Source organism: Cuculus canorus, chromosome Z (assembly GCF_017976375.1).
Source record: "Cuculus canorus isolate bCucCan1 chromosome Z, bCucCan1.pri, whole genome shotgun sequence".
NCBI classification, from domain to species: domain Eukaryota; kingdom Metazoa; phylum Chordata; class Aves; order Cuculiformes; family Cuculidae; genus Cuculus; species Cuculus canorus.
In genome coordinates, this window is record NC_071441.1 from 14613000 (window position 1) to 14627654 (window position 14655).

The window sequence follows — 14655 nt, forward strand, 5'->3', positions numbered from 1 at the left end:
TTTATTTCCTTTTTTTTTTGTCCATACTATATTCATTTCTTCTTTTTTATCTCTTGCATTTCAGTTACGATTGAGCTCAGACCTTGCCCAGGACATCCTGAATGACTGCCTCACAATCCAGCCTGCCCAGACAGCCCCATCACCGCATAATGCTGCAGATAATGCAATAAGATGCTCCCCAGGGCCTGGTCACAATACTTACCCAGGTATAGAAAAAGACAGATAAACAGTGTGCTGTATTATTGCTCACTTGAGATTAGAGATCATTTTGCAGAGCAGGATGTACTCTAAAATCTGAAACTATCTCATGGTAGAATCTGTAAAGTAATGTAAAATGGTTTTTATGCCTTTTTTTGGAGGAAGACAGGTGAAGTCTGTGAAAAGACCTACTACAACAAAGAACAATATTTTTGCTCTATAGGCATTTGACTTCTTCTAGCAATTACCTTCTACCATTCCTTACAGACATCTTGAATTCATTAAGCTTCATTTAAAATCCAAGAATATCTTTCCTTTTCCTTATAAATGGATCAGATACAAGTTTTCCAATAGATTTCCATTAATGAACTTAAATGCTGCATTAGGAGCTCTCATATTATGACTATAAATATGCCAATAAACTCATTTATGCTTTAAATGTGATGATCCTGTTTTATTATTTCAGCTAGGTGTCAGATATTTTTATATAAAAGTACCTAACTCTTTCATACTTACCTAAATAGGCAATTTTTGTTTGCATTTCAGCTAAATTTGAATAATTTGATACATTATAAGCAATAAATACATCTCAAAGCTCAAGACAACGATGGATGGGATGTTAACATTTGCGAGTACAATATTTTAATAGTTGTAAAGACATCTGTTTTTAACTTTCAGGCAGAATGCATTACATCTTCTAGCAGTTCAACTATTAATTGAGCCAGCTGTAGGAAGTGAAAGAATTGGCTGAATGTTATGTGCGCTGCTGAAAATGGCATTATATGAAGTGGCCACTTCAATAAGTATTTTTCTTTTACTAAAAGGCTTGTAAACCTATCAATTGTATGATGTGGGGTTTTTTCCAGACTGTTGTGAGCTGCACGTTATTTGGTGTTGATGTGGGTTAATATGACAAAAATCAGGAAATTTAAAGCTGTAATTGACTGTATTCTAGTTCATAAAATAGCTGGTATTACTTGTATCCTGTTAACTTTTAAATGCGTTAGGCTGAGTATAGGCTGATTGTGGCATCTGTTATTTGAAAGCCAGAGGAAATTTCAGGTTTTAAAGACCTTATTTTGGCCTGGGATCTTCTAGCAAGACGGTGTTGGTAACCATTGCTTATTTTATGTTGTACTTTGGGAAGAATTTGGATACTGAGGAATGCTGAAATTTAGCAAAATATTTACTGACATTACACAGCGTAATGCACAAAAATAAGACAGAAAATAAAGGACTTGAGTTTTCTTTTCAAGTCCCTAGAAATGATGGAAGCTGGGCAAGGACAATGTGTCAGAAGAGCTGAGACCAGGTTTCCAGAAACTGAGAACATTCTCACAGGAGATTTCAACTGGGATCTGTTGAGCACTCAGCTCTTTTACTAGTCTAGCTTCCAGACTATGATTAGATATTAAACTCAAGGTGCTGGGTCAATCCAAACCTGGACTGATAGGAGCCTGGACAAACTGCTGCCCCAAGACTTGACAGGATCCTAAGCTGAGTAAAGTTATTGCCTCCAGCCACACTTGTCTGGCAATTGTCTGCGGTCATGATCTTCTGTAGACAACTTCTGAGACGGTGGCATTACTTTTTGTAATCTCATTACAAAAAGTAATGTCCCTTACTACTTGGGGTAATGCGGCACTGTTATGAATTTTATTTGATACAATTATTCTGGGTTGTTTCTTACTTGGCACTGCTTCCTATTCTGCAGCAGTTTTTATAGTGTTAATCAACCTGCTTTTATCAGTGCTATTCTTTTCCTAACTAATAAACTGTTTTCCCTTACAAATGCTCACAGCTATCTGTAACTTGGTAAATGTCTCTTAGTTTTATTCTTATGTGTTGTTTTACATCAGTTAACTAAGGGTATTATGTCAAGAATAGATGAATCCGTGCCATTTTATTTTTACAACTACCCAGTGTAGTCAAAATGAATTGTTTCATTAAATACTCATCAAGGCTGATACATAGTAATACACTGTGAGAGTAAGCGAGATAATTGTAATAGGGAGGGAATAATTTTATTGAAATGGCAATATGAAAATTATTCATGCCCCAAGGAAAGAAACAAAAAAATGTAGAAAAGCTTAGGTAGAGAAGCTTCTCTTGCCATGGAGAAGCTACTTGTCAAACTTCTGTGAAAACATTTTTTTCTAAGTACAAATTAAAACTTTGAGACTTTTGTGATAAATAAAATACGTAATTTTTACTGGGAATTGTTAGAGGCAGTGTATTAGCTGAGATGTCTGTGGTATTTTTCGAGTAGAAATGGGAACAGAGTTCATCTTCTAATAATTTGTTCCTATGCATTATGAGAATGCATGTGAATTTAGCTTCTCAGTGAGAAGCTTTTGCAGATATATTTTCGTGGAATATTCTTTTGTGTTGATAAACTGATTTGTGATGAGACCCCAGAAATGAAAACATGGCTTCTCCCTTGCTGTGGCTGAAACTTTGTGGGTGTAATCCAATCCAAAGTTCACATTCAGGATTAGTAGCTTATATCCATCTTGTAAATCCTGTTATAGATTGGTCTTTTTAAGGAACACAGAGGAACACAATCAACAATTTGTTTGGGGGTTTTGTTTTGTTTGTGGTTTGGTTGGGTTTTCTTTCAGCATATCTGAATATTTTTAAAATTAAGTATGTTAGTTTATCTGGCACTGATAGAGAGAAAAGCCATGTTGTGGGAATCCTTTTTGTTAAGTAATACTTACACTTAATTCTCCATCTTTCTGTTTGGGTCTACCTGATTGTGTATTGGAGTTGGTGAGCAAGCTGATTGAGCATTTGCTGGGTTTCATACCTTTCAAATCAGATGTTTAATAGGATCAGGCACTGAAAAGATGTTCCTTTGTGTAGATATTTCCTGCCAGCACTTGGAGCAAGGAATTCAACATTTAATACTAGAAAAGTTTGCCATACACACAGCTCCCAGGAAAAAGAGGTCTAGTTATCTAGTAGTTTCTTAAATAGTTCCAGACTTTTCTATCAGTCTCTTAAGACTAGCTTTACTAGGTAAATGAGCCATCACTGACAATATTTGTTGATTGCCATTAAGCCTATAGACTGCCAAAGGCTGACAATGTTTCCTTTCAACTAGTATTTACAAGATTCAGGTAGTAGCTTGGGCCAATGCCATGTCTACACTAGGAAGGTTTAATAGTAGCATTTCCACTAGAAAGCATCTGCCAGCACTGCAGTTTCACTTCACCAAGTGCCTACAGAGGTGCTTTTGTCACCACAGAATCTCTATGCAGCAAGAAGCTGTACTGACAAAAGATGTGTTCTGCTGCCCACGGGTGTTATGTGGTTTCTCACACTGTCATTCATGGTTCTACTGTTGGAGGCGTCATTACAAGGCGTTATGGGAGCCCAGGTACACTCTCCTGCCATGATGTGATCACTTAATATAGCCTGTGTGTGGCTATATTTTTGCAGCTAGTATGTATGCTTTTTCTTCCTTAAATACCCTACCTGCCGCTCTAGTCCCTGCCATAATTACCTCTTCCTTTACACTGTCTTTTCATGAGAAACACAAAAACAAGACAGAGAAACTGATGGGAAACCTCACCATAAGGTACCACAGCAGGAGATACTGCTATGAAGGTGAATACTGCAGTGGGCTTTATGTTGCTCTGTTTCAGAGAAAGGGCATTTTGCCCATGCCTGGCTGCAGATAATCATTTCCCAGGACCAGAGTCACTAGGTCTTGGGCAGTGCTGTGGGAGACTGTGCTACCACTTCTAAGTGGATCAGCTAGAAATGTGCAAGCACAGCTTAGAAAATACTTGCCTGAGATCCTTATCATGATTGTCTTCCTGGCCTCATAGTAGAGAAGCTTCCACTCCACCGGTGTTGCCCACCAATGTGGCTCATGCCGACTTTCTCTAAACTTTGACATCGCCTCTGCAGCATCCACACTAGATGGTTTTTACTCACAAAGTGGTTTCCTAGCTGTTGTCTTGTGCTGTCTGTCATCTCTACCAGCTGAAAGATGTCAAGGACTTCTCTTTAATGAGGCTACAGCATAATTAAACCCCTAAGCCGTTCCTTAACTCTGATTTAGCTTGGTGAATAACGAGTGTGTCTAAAAGGCTGGCTTGCAGAGATGAATAGAGGCATCCGGAAACAGGCAGAAGACTTCAGAATTGAGGTGGACTTTTCACCCTTTTAATACTGAGTAGCAGTGTTCAAATTGTGAAGTCGTTTCCTTGAAGACAGGTCTGTGATGGGGTCACTCCTGAAGGAGTGTTTGTTCTGCTTTGACTCCAACATCCATGCAGGTATTTTAGCCTAGAAAGATCTTTTAGTAGTGACTATGTCCTTTGGGGAACTGGTTTGTATTCTAGGATTTTATCAGTAAATTTGAATAATTACCTCCAACATATTCGCTGATGTAACATAAGTTTTTATAAGTAGAATTTTATTCTGTAAACTAAGCCTAAGGAACACTTTTTTACGAAGACGACCAAACAATGATAGATCACTTTTATGTTGTAAACAGGCTATCTAGTTCATTCTTGGGGTTTGTGAAATATTTAAGAGTATGTATTTTGCTGCCATTCAGCATTGATATAAACTACCTGACACAGATGTATGGTAAAAATAATTTAGTAACTGGATTTTCAGAGGGATTTGGTAATAAGTGTCTTATGTTCTGACTGACTTAATTTAAAGAACTTCTGAAAATGAGGTCACGGGATTCGGAGTAATTAGGATATTTGGAGGGAGTCCTGTATTTCATTTTGTTTAGTCATCCAGAATCTTTCCTAACTTGGAATGTATACAAGAGCAACATCATAGAAAATTATGAAACGGTTAATCTAGTTTAAAATTTTTGTATGCATTACTGGGGAGCCGAGGGGCAATAGTAGCAATATTTAAGTTTGGGTTAAGCTCTTCAAGGTTAAGACATTTGGGATTTTTGCAGTGGAGGGGGAAATGTAGAAAATATTTCACTATTTATGAAACTGTGCTTTCTGTTCACTAGCTCTAAAAATACATATCTTAGGAACCATTTGCCATATCTTCTACACCAGAAAGCTGTAGAAGACTTGCAGCCCTATTCAAACAAAATTCTCACGACACGGATGACAGCTATGTCATGCTGGTTTTATGGAAGTGTCATTTGGGAGCAGCAAAGATTATTTAGTTAATTTTAATGTGGGTTTGGTTTTTTTTTATTTCCCTTCAGACAGAAAACAGTATTTCAGGAAGAATTGTTAGTTGCTAAGAATTGGCATTACTGCTTAAAGGGAGGTATTACTTGTTAGTATTTGGTCACTCATCAATGCTATCACATGCCTGATGAGCGTTATTTTTCTTTTTCCTTTCAGCAGCCATGTTCCCCAGCACACAGATAAGTCGAAGTGGGGCAGCCGGGGCAGTGCCCTTGTCCCATCTCAGCAGCCACACCTCCCCAGGACATAACATACAGAGTAGTCCTCTCCATCCTCCCACGCAGTTACCTCTTCTCTCAGCTGTGGACTCAGAGCGGTAAGACCAGTCACTGCTTTTTCTGTGCTGAGCATGGGGCAGCACTGTCTTCAGAGCTGCCAGGATAGGTAGAACCTGAATTGTCAGTGTGTATAAAGTCACTAGTGGCAGGCCCAGCTAACAATTGCTCTTTGTATGGGTCTACAGAGGAAGGAGAGAAGAAAGGGACTCTGTTATCCCAGCCTGGGCAACAGGCCTTTCTATCCTTCACCAATTCAAGGATTTCCTCTGGTCTCTTATTGATCTCTACTGATGCCCTGAGCAAGAGAAGTCATACTGTTTGGACGCTAAACTTCAAAGGAGCCTAGCTGTGCCTTACAGAATGGGGGCCCTGAGATTCTGTTTCCTTGTGGTAAAAGAGTCATGTTCTGTCAATATTCTCTCGATACTAAGTATTTCTGCAGGAACTTGGCTTTTGGGTTTTTTCCTTGCCATTTTATTAAGAACAAGAGATAATGAAAGAATTTTCAATTCATGTTACCATTAGTGCTAAAACCAATAGTTTGGAAATTATGTCTCAGATACCAAATCAATGTGATTGGCGACCAAATTATACACTTTTTAAATGCCTGTTTAGAATTTTTGTCTGTATTTTGACATGTGAGTTCTTCTTATTACTTCTTTCCACCATATGTATATGTGCATCTGTGTGCATGTGTAGCATTAGAGTAGCCACTTCTTGATTTCCTCAAAGAGAAGATTTCTAACTCCACCTTTCCGTTGCTGTCATGGTTCTCAATTCTAAGTCTACCTTGCAATCAGTCATTCCCCGGAACTGCCTCTAACATGCAAGTCTCTCAGCCTTTTCATCCTGCCTGTGCTCCTCACTTCTGCAGGGTGAGTTTTCAAGCTTTGAGGGAGAAGGACAGAAGAGCAGAAAGCTGCCTTGTGTTCTTTCTATTTCCCTGTTTCCTCATCTCCTCGGGGTGGGGGGGTGGAAAAGCAAGAAAGCTCAGCCTCTGGTTGCACTTTGGAGTTGCTGTTCTCTTTCAGAAGGTGGGTGAAGCAAGTAGTAAGTCAAAAGGGTTTCTTTTTACAATCATAGAAGTATAGAAATAGTGTGGGTTAGAAGGGTACGTAAAAGATCATCCAATTCCAACACCCCCCCGCCCTCACTCCCCCTAAGGGCAAGGACACCTTCCTCTAGATCTGGTTTTTCAAAGCCTTATACAACCTTGCCTTGAACATCTCCACTGCTGCCCTGGGCAACCTGTTCCAGTGCCTCACCACCCTCACAGGAAAAAATTTCTTCCTGATATCTGATCTAAATCTCCCTTCCTTCAGCTTAAAAACATTACACCTCGTCCTACCACTACAGTCCCTGACAAAGAGCCCCTCCGCAGATTTCCTGTAGACACCTTTTCAGTACTAGAAGGTCGCTATAAGGTCCCCCTGGAGCCTTCTCTTCTCTAGGCTAAACAGCCCCAACTCTCTCAGTCTTTCCTCATTTGTAAGGTGCTCCAGCTCTTGTATCATCTTTGAGGTCCTCCTCTGGACTTGCTCAAACAGATCCATGTCCTTCCTGTGCTGAGGTCTCTAGAACTGAACGCAGTACTCCAGGTGAGATCTCACAAGAGTGAAATAGAGGGGAAGGATCACTTCCCTCAGCCTGCTGGTCACATATCTTTTGATGGAGCCCAGGACACAGTTGGCCTTTTGGGCTGCAAGAGCACATTGCCAGCTCCTGTTGAGCTTCTCATCCACCAGCACCCCCAAGTCCTTCTCTTCAAGGCTACTCTCAATCCATTCTCCACGCAGCCTGTATTTGTGCTTGGGATTGCACCACCTGGCACCTGGCCTTGTTGAACATCATGAGGTTTGCAACGGCCCACCTCTCAAGCCTGTCAAGGTTCCTCTGGATGGCATCCTTTCCCTCCAGTGTGTTGGTGAGGCCACACAGCTTGTTTTGTTGGCAAGCTTGCTGAAGGTGCTTACAATCCTACTGCCCATGTCTCCAACAAAGATGTTAAACAACACTGGTCCCAACACTGACACCTGCAGAATGCCACACATCACCAGTGTCCTCTTGGACATAGAGCTATTGACGACAACTCTTTTAAGTGCATCCAACCAGTGCATTTCCTTATCCACCAAGTGGTGCATCCATCAAATCCATGATTCTCCAATTTAGAGTCAAGGCTGTTGTGTAATGCTTTGCACAAGTCTAGGTAAATGATGTCAGTTACTCTTCCCTTATCCTCCAACACTGTAGCCCTATCGTAGAAGGCCACCAAACTTGTCAGGTGTGATTTGCCCTTAGTGAAGCCATGTTGGGTGTCACCAATCACCTCCTCATTTTCATATGCCTCAGCACAGTTTTGAGGAGGATCTTCTCCATCCATGATCTTACCGCGAACAGAGGTGAGACACTGGCCAGCCTGTAAATCCCCAGGTCTTCATTTTTCCTTCTTTTAAAAATGAGAATTATGTTTTTCCTTTTCCAGTCAGTGAGAACTTCACCAGGCTGCCGCAACTTCTCAAGTATGACCAATAGTGGTTTAACAACTTCATCCACCAGTTCCCTCAGGATCCACAGATGCAATTCATCTGGTCCCATGTACTTGTGCATCTTCACATTCCTTAGATGGTGTCACACCTGATCTTCTCCTACAGAGGGCGATTCTTTGTTCTCACAGTCCCTGCCTTTGCCTTCTGTGAACTGGACAGTGTGGTGTGAGCTCTTGCTGGTGAAGAACAAGGCAAAAAAGTCATTGAGTACTTCAGCCTTCTCCATATCCTGGGTAAACAGGTCTTCCATTTCCTTCTGGAGAGGGTCCACATTCTCCATAGTCCTTCTCTTATCACTGATGTACTTATAGAAGCTTTTGTTGCTGCTCCTGATGTCCTTGGCCAGATTTAATTCTATCAGGGCTTTAGCTTTCCTGATGTCATCTGTGGCTGCTTGGGCAATTTCCCTGTATTTCTGTTAGGCTACCTGCCCTTGCTTCCACCCTCTGTAGGCTTCCTTTCCATATTTAAGTTTGTCCAGGAGTTCCTTGTTACAAGTGGCCAACCAGTGAAGTGATGAACCACTGTGGCAGCTGCACCACCAAGTTCTGTCTGTATGCTTCTGCTCCTCCACCAGGCTTTTAGTTTGTACTTGGAGTCCAGATCAACATTTTGACATGATCAGACTCTGCCCACCCAGAAGCAATTTGACACTTTTCTATAATGTAATATATACATTATATTGACTTCAGATTGTTTATTTTCAGATAGCTCTATGTAACATACAAAGACTTCTAGAACTTGAAACCTGAACCTAGAACTGAACCTAATATCTAACTCCTCAGTTTCCAATGACCAGAACTGACCATTTGCTTCCAGTGAGGACAACTGATTATTGGCAGATAAAGCTGATACAAAGCCTGGCAATTAATAGCTGGCAGTGCCTCAGAATTCAGATCCCCCATGAGCTCTCTCTTCCTGCTAAGACTTAAACCCACTCACAGAAGTTAAATGTTTTCCATTATGAGGATGCATTTCAGCCTTTTCATTTCTCAGTCATCAAATCTAATGATGTGTCACTGTTCGAAAATACATCTTCTCTCTATGTGGGCTGCACACTGTTCTTTTGAAAGTCTGTATCTATGCAAACTGCTAAACATTTTAGTGATCTAAGTAACATAGAAACCATCTTGGGACTTATCTGTTGGAGATTTTACAGTTTTGTGTTTTTGAACTCCTAGGTTTGTTGCTCTGGTTCCTTCTCCTCACCACATCAGCCCCCAGAAAATTTCAGTTACACATCCCATGATGCAGAGACCGACTCCACAACCTCCCCACCTTCAACATCCTGCAGGAATGCCTCTAAAGACATACCAGCCAGCAGCAACTCCTTCTTGTCAGCCAAGTAGCCTCCACGTCCAAGGTAAGAATGAAGAATCTTGATCACTGGTGTGAATTATTGGCTTCAAATCAAGTGCCTTAGGGGCCAGCACTGGTATATTTAAGGCTTCTTTCCTTTTGAAAGACTATGGGAAGTCAAGACCCTGCCTTCAGAGTTCCATAAAATTCTTAACTTAGCTAATGGTTATTCATCTTACTATGAAGTAATGGGTTTCTCTTCAGACTGATTTTCAAAGCTGAACTTTGAATAGAGCTGCAAATAATACTGCGTTAGCCTCTCCTTTTGAATTTCTAATGTTATGCTGATTTTTCACATAAAATGTTATCAGGTTTTCAAGAGGTGGAATATTTTTCTCTGTTGCACTTGTGGACCAATGGACCTCTTATTTTCTTAGCATAGGTGTTTCTTATAGCTATGTTTACACTTGCAATGTGTAAACAGCTTCTAGAAGACTTCTCTCTCCTTCTTTGTTCAATCAAGTAAAACTTCTGTACCAAGAAGAAAATTGACAGTAGCTGAAAACAATGCTGGGTTGTTGGCGTGGGGGGTGGTTCTAGTTGGCATGAAGTCTGAATTGTAATTACCTTAACTTTTCAGAAATTTGTTGACAGCAGTCATGCTCTGTCCTCTCAACAGTTTAAATATGTGGTTTGCCATTTTTACATATACAAGGTACATAGCACACTGGACTTCCCTAGGCCTTCAGATTCGTCTTTGTGGTCAGGCTTCCTGAGAATTGTCACAGTAGACATCATAGGAAACATGTCTTGAGAAAACCAAGGCTTCTTTTATTTTCTTCCTCTCACGGATGCAGTCTTCCTAGGCAGAGGGATGAGACAGACACTGAGGCATCTGCTGGAGTTCATGAGTTTGAAGGGGAGAAAGGAAGGTGCCAGTCCTGTTTTGTTCTTACTATGCTAGACCACATGTGAGTAGGATATGAGCGAGATGCTTTTCTTCCAGGAACTGATAATACTGTACGGAATTGATTAGTAGTAGAACATGAAACTTACCAGTTTACGTAGACAGTGATTGTTGGCTTTCTGTATTCTGTGATTAAAATTTCACTAATAATATAGGGCCAGGAGAAGATAGGATGAGATTTATTTATATACTGGTCATTGTCATGTAACATATGCAAAGACATGCTAGAGCAGGTGAAATAAATTCCTAGCATATGGAGCATGAAGGGGTCAGGTTAGGTTCCTGTTTCCATAGTACAATACATTTTACGCAATTCTTTTTTTTGGTGGATATTTGGCAAGAATTCATCTTCCAGAAAGGCATCTAGACATTGAGGTCATCTTCATGCGTGGAACAAAAATTGTCTTTGAGTGCATAGATGTCTTTACCACCCTCTTCCTCTCAGGGTCATGAGAGCTTCAGTAATTGTAGAAGCTGGGATTACAGCCAGATGCTCCAAAATTGAACAGTTTATAAAGAATCCTGACTCCCAGAGACTAAGAGTTTACCTTGGATTAGTTGCTGCTCCACATGGGCTTGTACTGGCTGGTGCAGCCAGCTCTGTATCTGCTTGGCTGTCTTCTCTTTAAAGCAGACAAGCAATGCTACTGTGTTCCCATCTCCCCCATTCACAGACCAAAGAGGGTTTAAAAGGACGAAAGACATGAGTCATTGAAACCATTGTAAGAAGAAGTCCCAGTGGAGACCCTCTTTGCAAATATCATATATGGACTGAAGCTCCATTCCACATCCAAAGTTAGAATAGATAACCTTAAGGGCTTGGACCTTAAACCAAATCTTCGCTTAGTTCCACATTAACATTATTGTGTTTACTTCCTTGTCCTAGGAAAATCTATGTTGAAAATGGAAATTCCTGAGAGGAGTGATCTAATCCTAGATAGCAATTCAAAGTTGCACTTGTAAAGATTTGACTTTTCTGATTTAAAGTGCTGTAGTTGTAGCCACGTCAGCTCAGTCTGTCAATGATGACATTTTTTTCTCAATATGTAGTCTTAAACTTGTCAACTCCATTTAAATTGGCTGTACCGAGGAAGAAAGAGTTTCATTGCCTTAAAGCTTTATGAAGAACTAAACAGATTCCCTTACTGAAAGCCTGAGCATCTTAAAAGCTCATGGAGATCTGAGCACTATCTTTTAGAAAGAAATTATGTAGGAGCTCCAAGATTGACAAGCCTGTCATATCTAATAGCTAGTTGTATTGTGAAACTGCATTTTCTTGGAAGAAAATTGTTTACAATTCAAATTTCAGTATTAGTTCTGAGTGATATTCAGCATCAGACACACAGTAATGTCAGAGAGTGCTTCTTATTGCCTTCAATAATACTATACAATAGACTAAATATTCCCTTTACTTCCTTTTGTGAAATTCTCAATTTCCTTTTCTGCATGGGGTGTTTGGAAGTGGTGATGTTAGACAACTTGCTGAGCTGCGGAAACAAAGTGCATCCATTCCTTTCATTAGACTGTAGTATCTTTTATTGGATTACTATAGACAGTAAATCTGAAACTGTCCTGAACTGGAGACTGGAGTGACAACTTCCGAACTTGACACCTTTGCACCCCTTTTGTGCTATGCGTTTGTAGACAGAATAGAAGACAATACAGGTCTTGGAAATCTGTAGCAATTGTCCCAGGACTTGTATTGTGCTGGCAAGTCTTTTCAACCAAGAACAACTACATGGACCTCAGCAGAGATACAGACTGCAAGACTAAGGCATTGTTCAGAGGCAAGTCAGTAGAGATGCATGAGGTGGGAAAAAAAAAGAATAGCAGTAGAAACTCCTTTCTTCACAGTGAGGAAGTCTATTGTACTTGTGGTATAGAGTGAGATAAAGCTCTTTTAGGCACGAACATAGCTTTTGGATTTTGCTTCTGATATTGTGAGCATTTTTGCACTTTAAAACTTTGCCTGTAACTCATGTCGTATGTGTTTGTGAGTTACATTGTGGACCAATGCTGGCTGAATGGTGAAGAAAATAGAAATGACATGCAAAATATTCAGAAATAAAAAAAGGTTGCTATTTAAAAAAAAGTTAGCTTATATGAGTTAGCAATACTAGCGTATCTATACGGGCAGCTCTACTAGTAAGGGTTATCTTTTAATTACAAATAATCAGATTTAAATAAATAGAAATGTTTCTAGTGTTTCACATTTGCAAGTAAGTCTGACAGTACAATATATGACTCATATCTCTGTCTTTTTATCCCCTGTCTTTTTGTGTTGTTCTTCACACTCAGGTGGTACCAAATGATTATCTGATGCTTGTGTAATTCACATACTGGACACTGTAGAAATACACTGCAGAGCAACACTGTTTTGAAGCAGTTCAGGCCAAAGACAATTGGATTTTTTACATACAATAGCAGTAACTACTCACCCACGTGTATATTTCTTAGTCACAGTTATAATGATTTTCTTGCAAAAATATTCTCTCTTTGTGGTGCCAGGCAGAGAGCTGACTAAGGATGAAGTCAATGTCTCTCATAAGCCCTAATACCAAGTTAGGAAACTTTGCTGTATCGTGTTTTGGCTCCAATTCAAAAACCTCTACACTATGACCTGATGAACTGCAGATGTGGACAAAGATATTTAGAATAGTGCTTATGAACTAAGGGGAATAGAGTTATGTATGCATTATTCTGCTCTTTCCAGTTTATGGCTCTCCATTTTATAAGATGGATATTTATGACACTGAATCATGAGAAGAACATATATCTAGGAAAGCTGAATTATTTTCTGTGCTCTGTTCCCATGTTAAAAAAATTATATAGCGGGGTTATCAGTTAATGAAAGTGCTTTCTGCACTTCCCTGGTTCTTTATGCAATGTAGTGATTAACATACCAAAGCGTCAAAGCTTGTAAACTTTGGTAAACAATATTCTTTTGCTTAAGTAGAGAATGAGCAAACACAGAGGACATGACTCAGAATAGCTCAGCCCCAAGGTAAGTATTTTTTCTGCCAGACTTCAGCTAGCAATACTGCCAGATTGTTCTGCATCAGGAACAGGATGCTGCGAGTAAGTAACGAATAGAGAACGAGCACAGAGCAATGTGAAAGGACATCTCAGCATGTGTCTTCAAGGGTCTTGCCAGCTGGCTCAGATGACTATAGGTTTAAATGGTTGTTTCTGGTAGCTAGTCTGACCGAACAGTACGTTTTCACAGTGTGTTGAGGGAAAAGTAGATTTAAAAAGTTTTTTCTGAAGGAGGCAAAAACTGTTAATAGCTATGTAGCTTCTACGTCAAGTTTTGGATGGCTATTAGTTTTTTTTTCCATTTCATTTATTTTACAAGAGTTAATTCTTAAATGTCAGGACTAAACATTTAAGGATTGTCAGGTTGTAAATTCCTGACGTTCTTTGCAGTCTGACTCAGCATAGTTGCAGTTAAACTTTAAAAGAAAATAAAGACTGAAACAATTGTCTTACAGATAGAACCGTGAAGTGCTTGCAGTCCCTGCAAAAGACAAAGAAATCTACGAGTGCTCAGCCTCTCTAGAGTGAGACCAGAGTCTACAAATTGTGCTTGTTGTGGAAGATGAACTGTGCTTCCCCTTTTTATTTTTCTTTTTTTTTTCTTCTTTTTTTTTCCTTCTTTTATATGAACTCAAGATTCTCGCACAAGTTTTCAGACACGACACTAACTATTGTGTCAGTGTTCTTTAGTGTAACTGTTTGCTGATCTAAACTCTTGTTATGTATGTGTAAATTAGGCATTAATTTCATTCAGTGTACACAGAATTGTCTTGCAAGACTACTAAATAAAATGTAGAGACTTTCCGTCATCATTGTTTCCTAGACCTCCCCATAAGCATCCTTCTGTGTTCTGGGCGCGGGTTCTGACTGTCTTTTCCTGTCCATAGTCCTGGCCTATTCCAGTGCTTTTAAATACTGAGTTTTCTGTTTCAATTCAAGCATATTTTATGTGTGCTAGCATTCGTAGGTTTCCGCATGGAGAGCACAGAAATTAGCCTCAAAGGAAAAATAATTAGAACCATAAAATTCCTATATGATGCATCCTTCCTCCCACTTGGTAGAAAACAAGTTATATGACATAAAGTGATGCAGCATGTTTTCCACTGCATCCTTCTTTCTCCATCCCTGTTATTTATGAAATGCCT

General features: G+C 39.7%; 1 protein-coding gene across 6 annotated transcripts in view; it reads left to right on the forward strand.

Annotated features, from left to right (window-relative positions):
* The window catches only part of GLIS3 (GLIS family zinc finger 3), a 159674-nt gene that overhangs the window by 135766 nt on the left and 9253 nt on the right, over positions 1–14655 (forward strand). For 5 of the 6 annotated variants that reach the window (XM_054055199.1, XM_054055198.1, XM_054055196.1 and 2 more), the window contains exons 6-8: positions 65–206; positions 5541–5700; positions 9390–9571. In XM_054055199.1, coding sequence (XP_053911174.1) covers positions 65–206; positions 5541–5700; positions 9390–9571 — 484 coding nt within the window. The remainder of the gene's footprint in view (positions 1–64; positions 207–5540; positions 5701–9389; positions 9572–14655) is intronic. The other variant, XM_054055200.1, reaches the window with a different exon arrangement.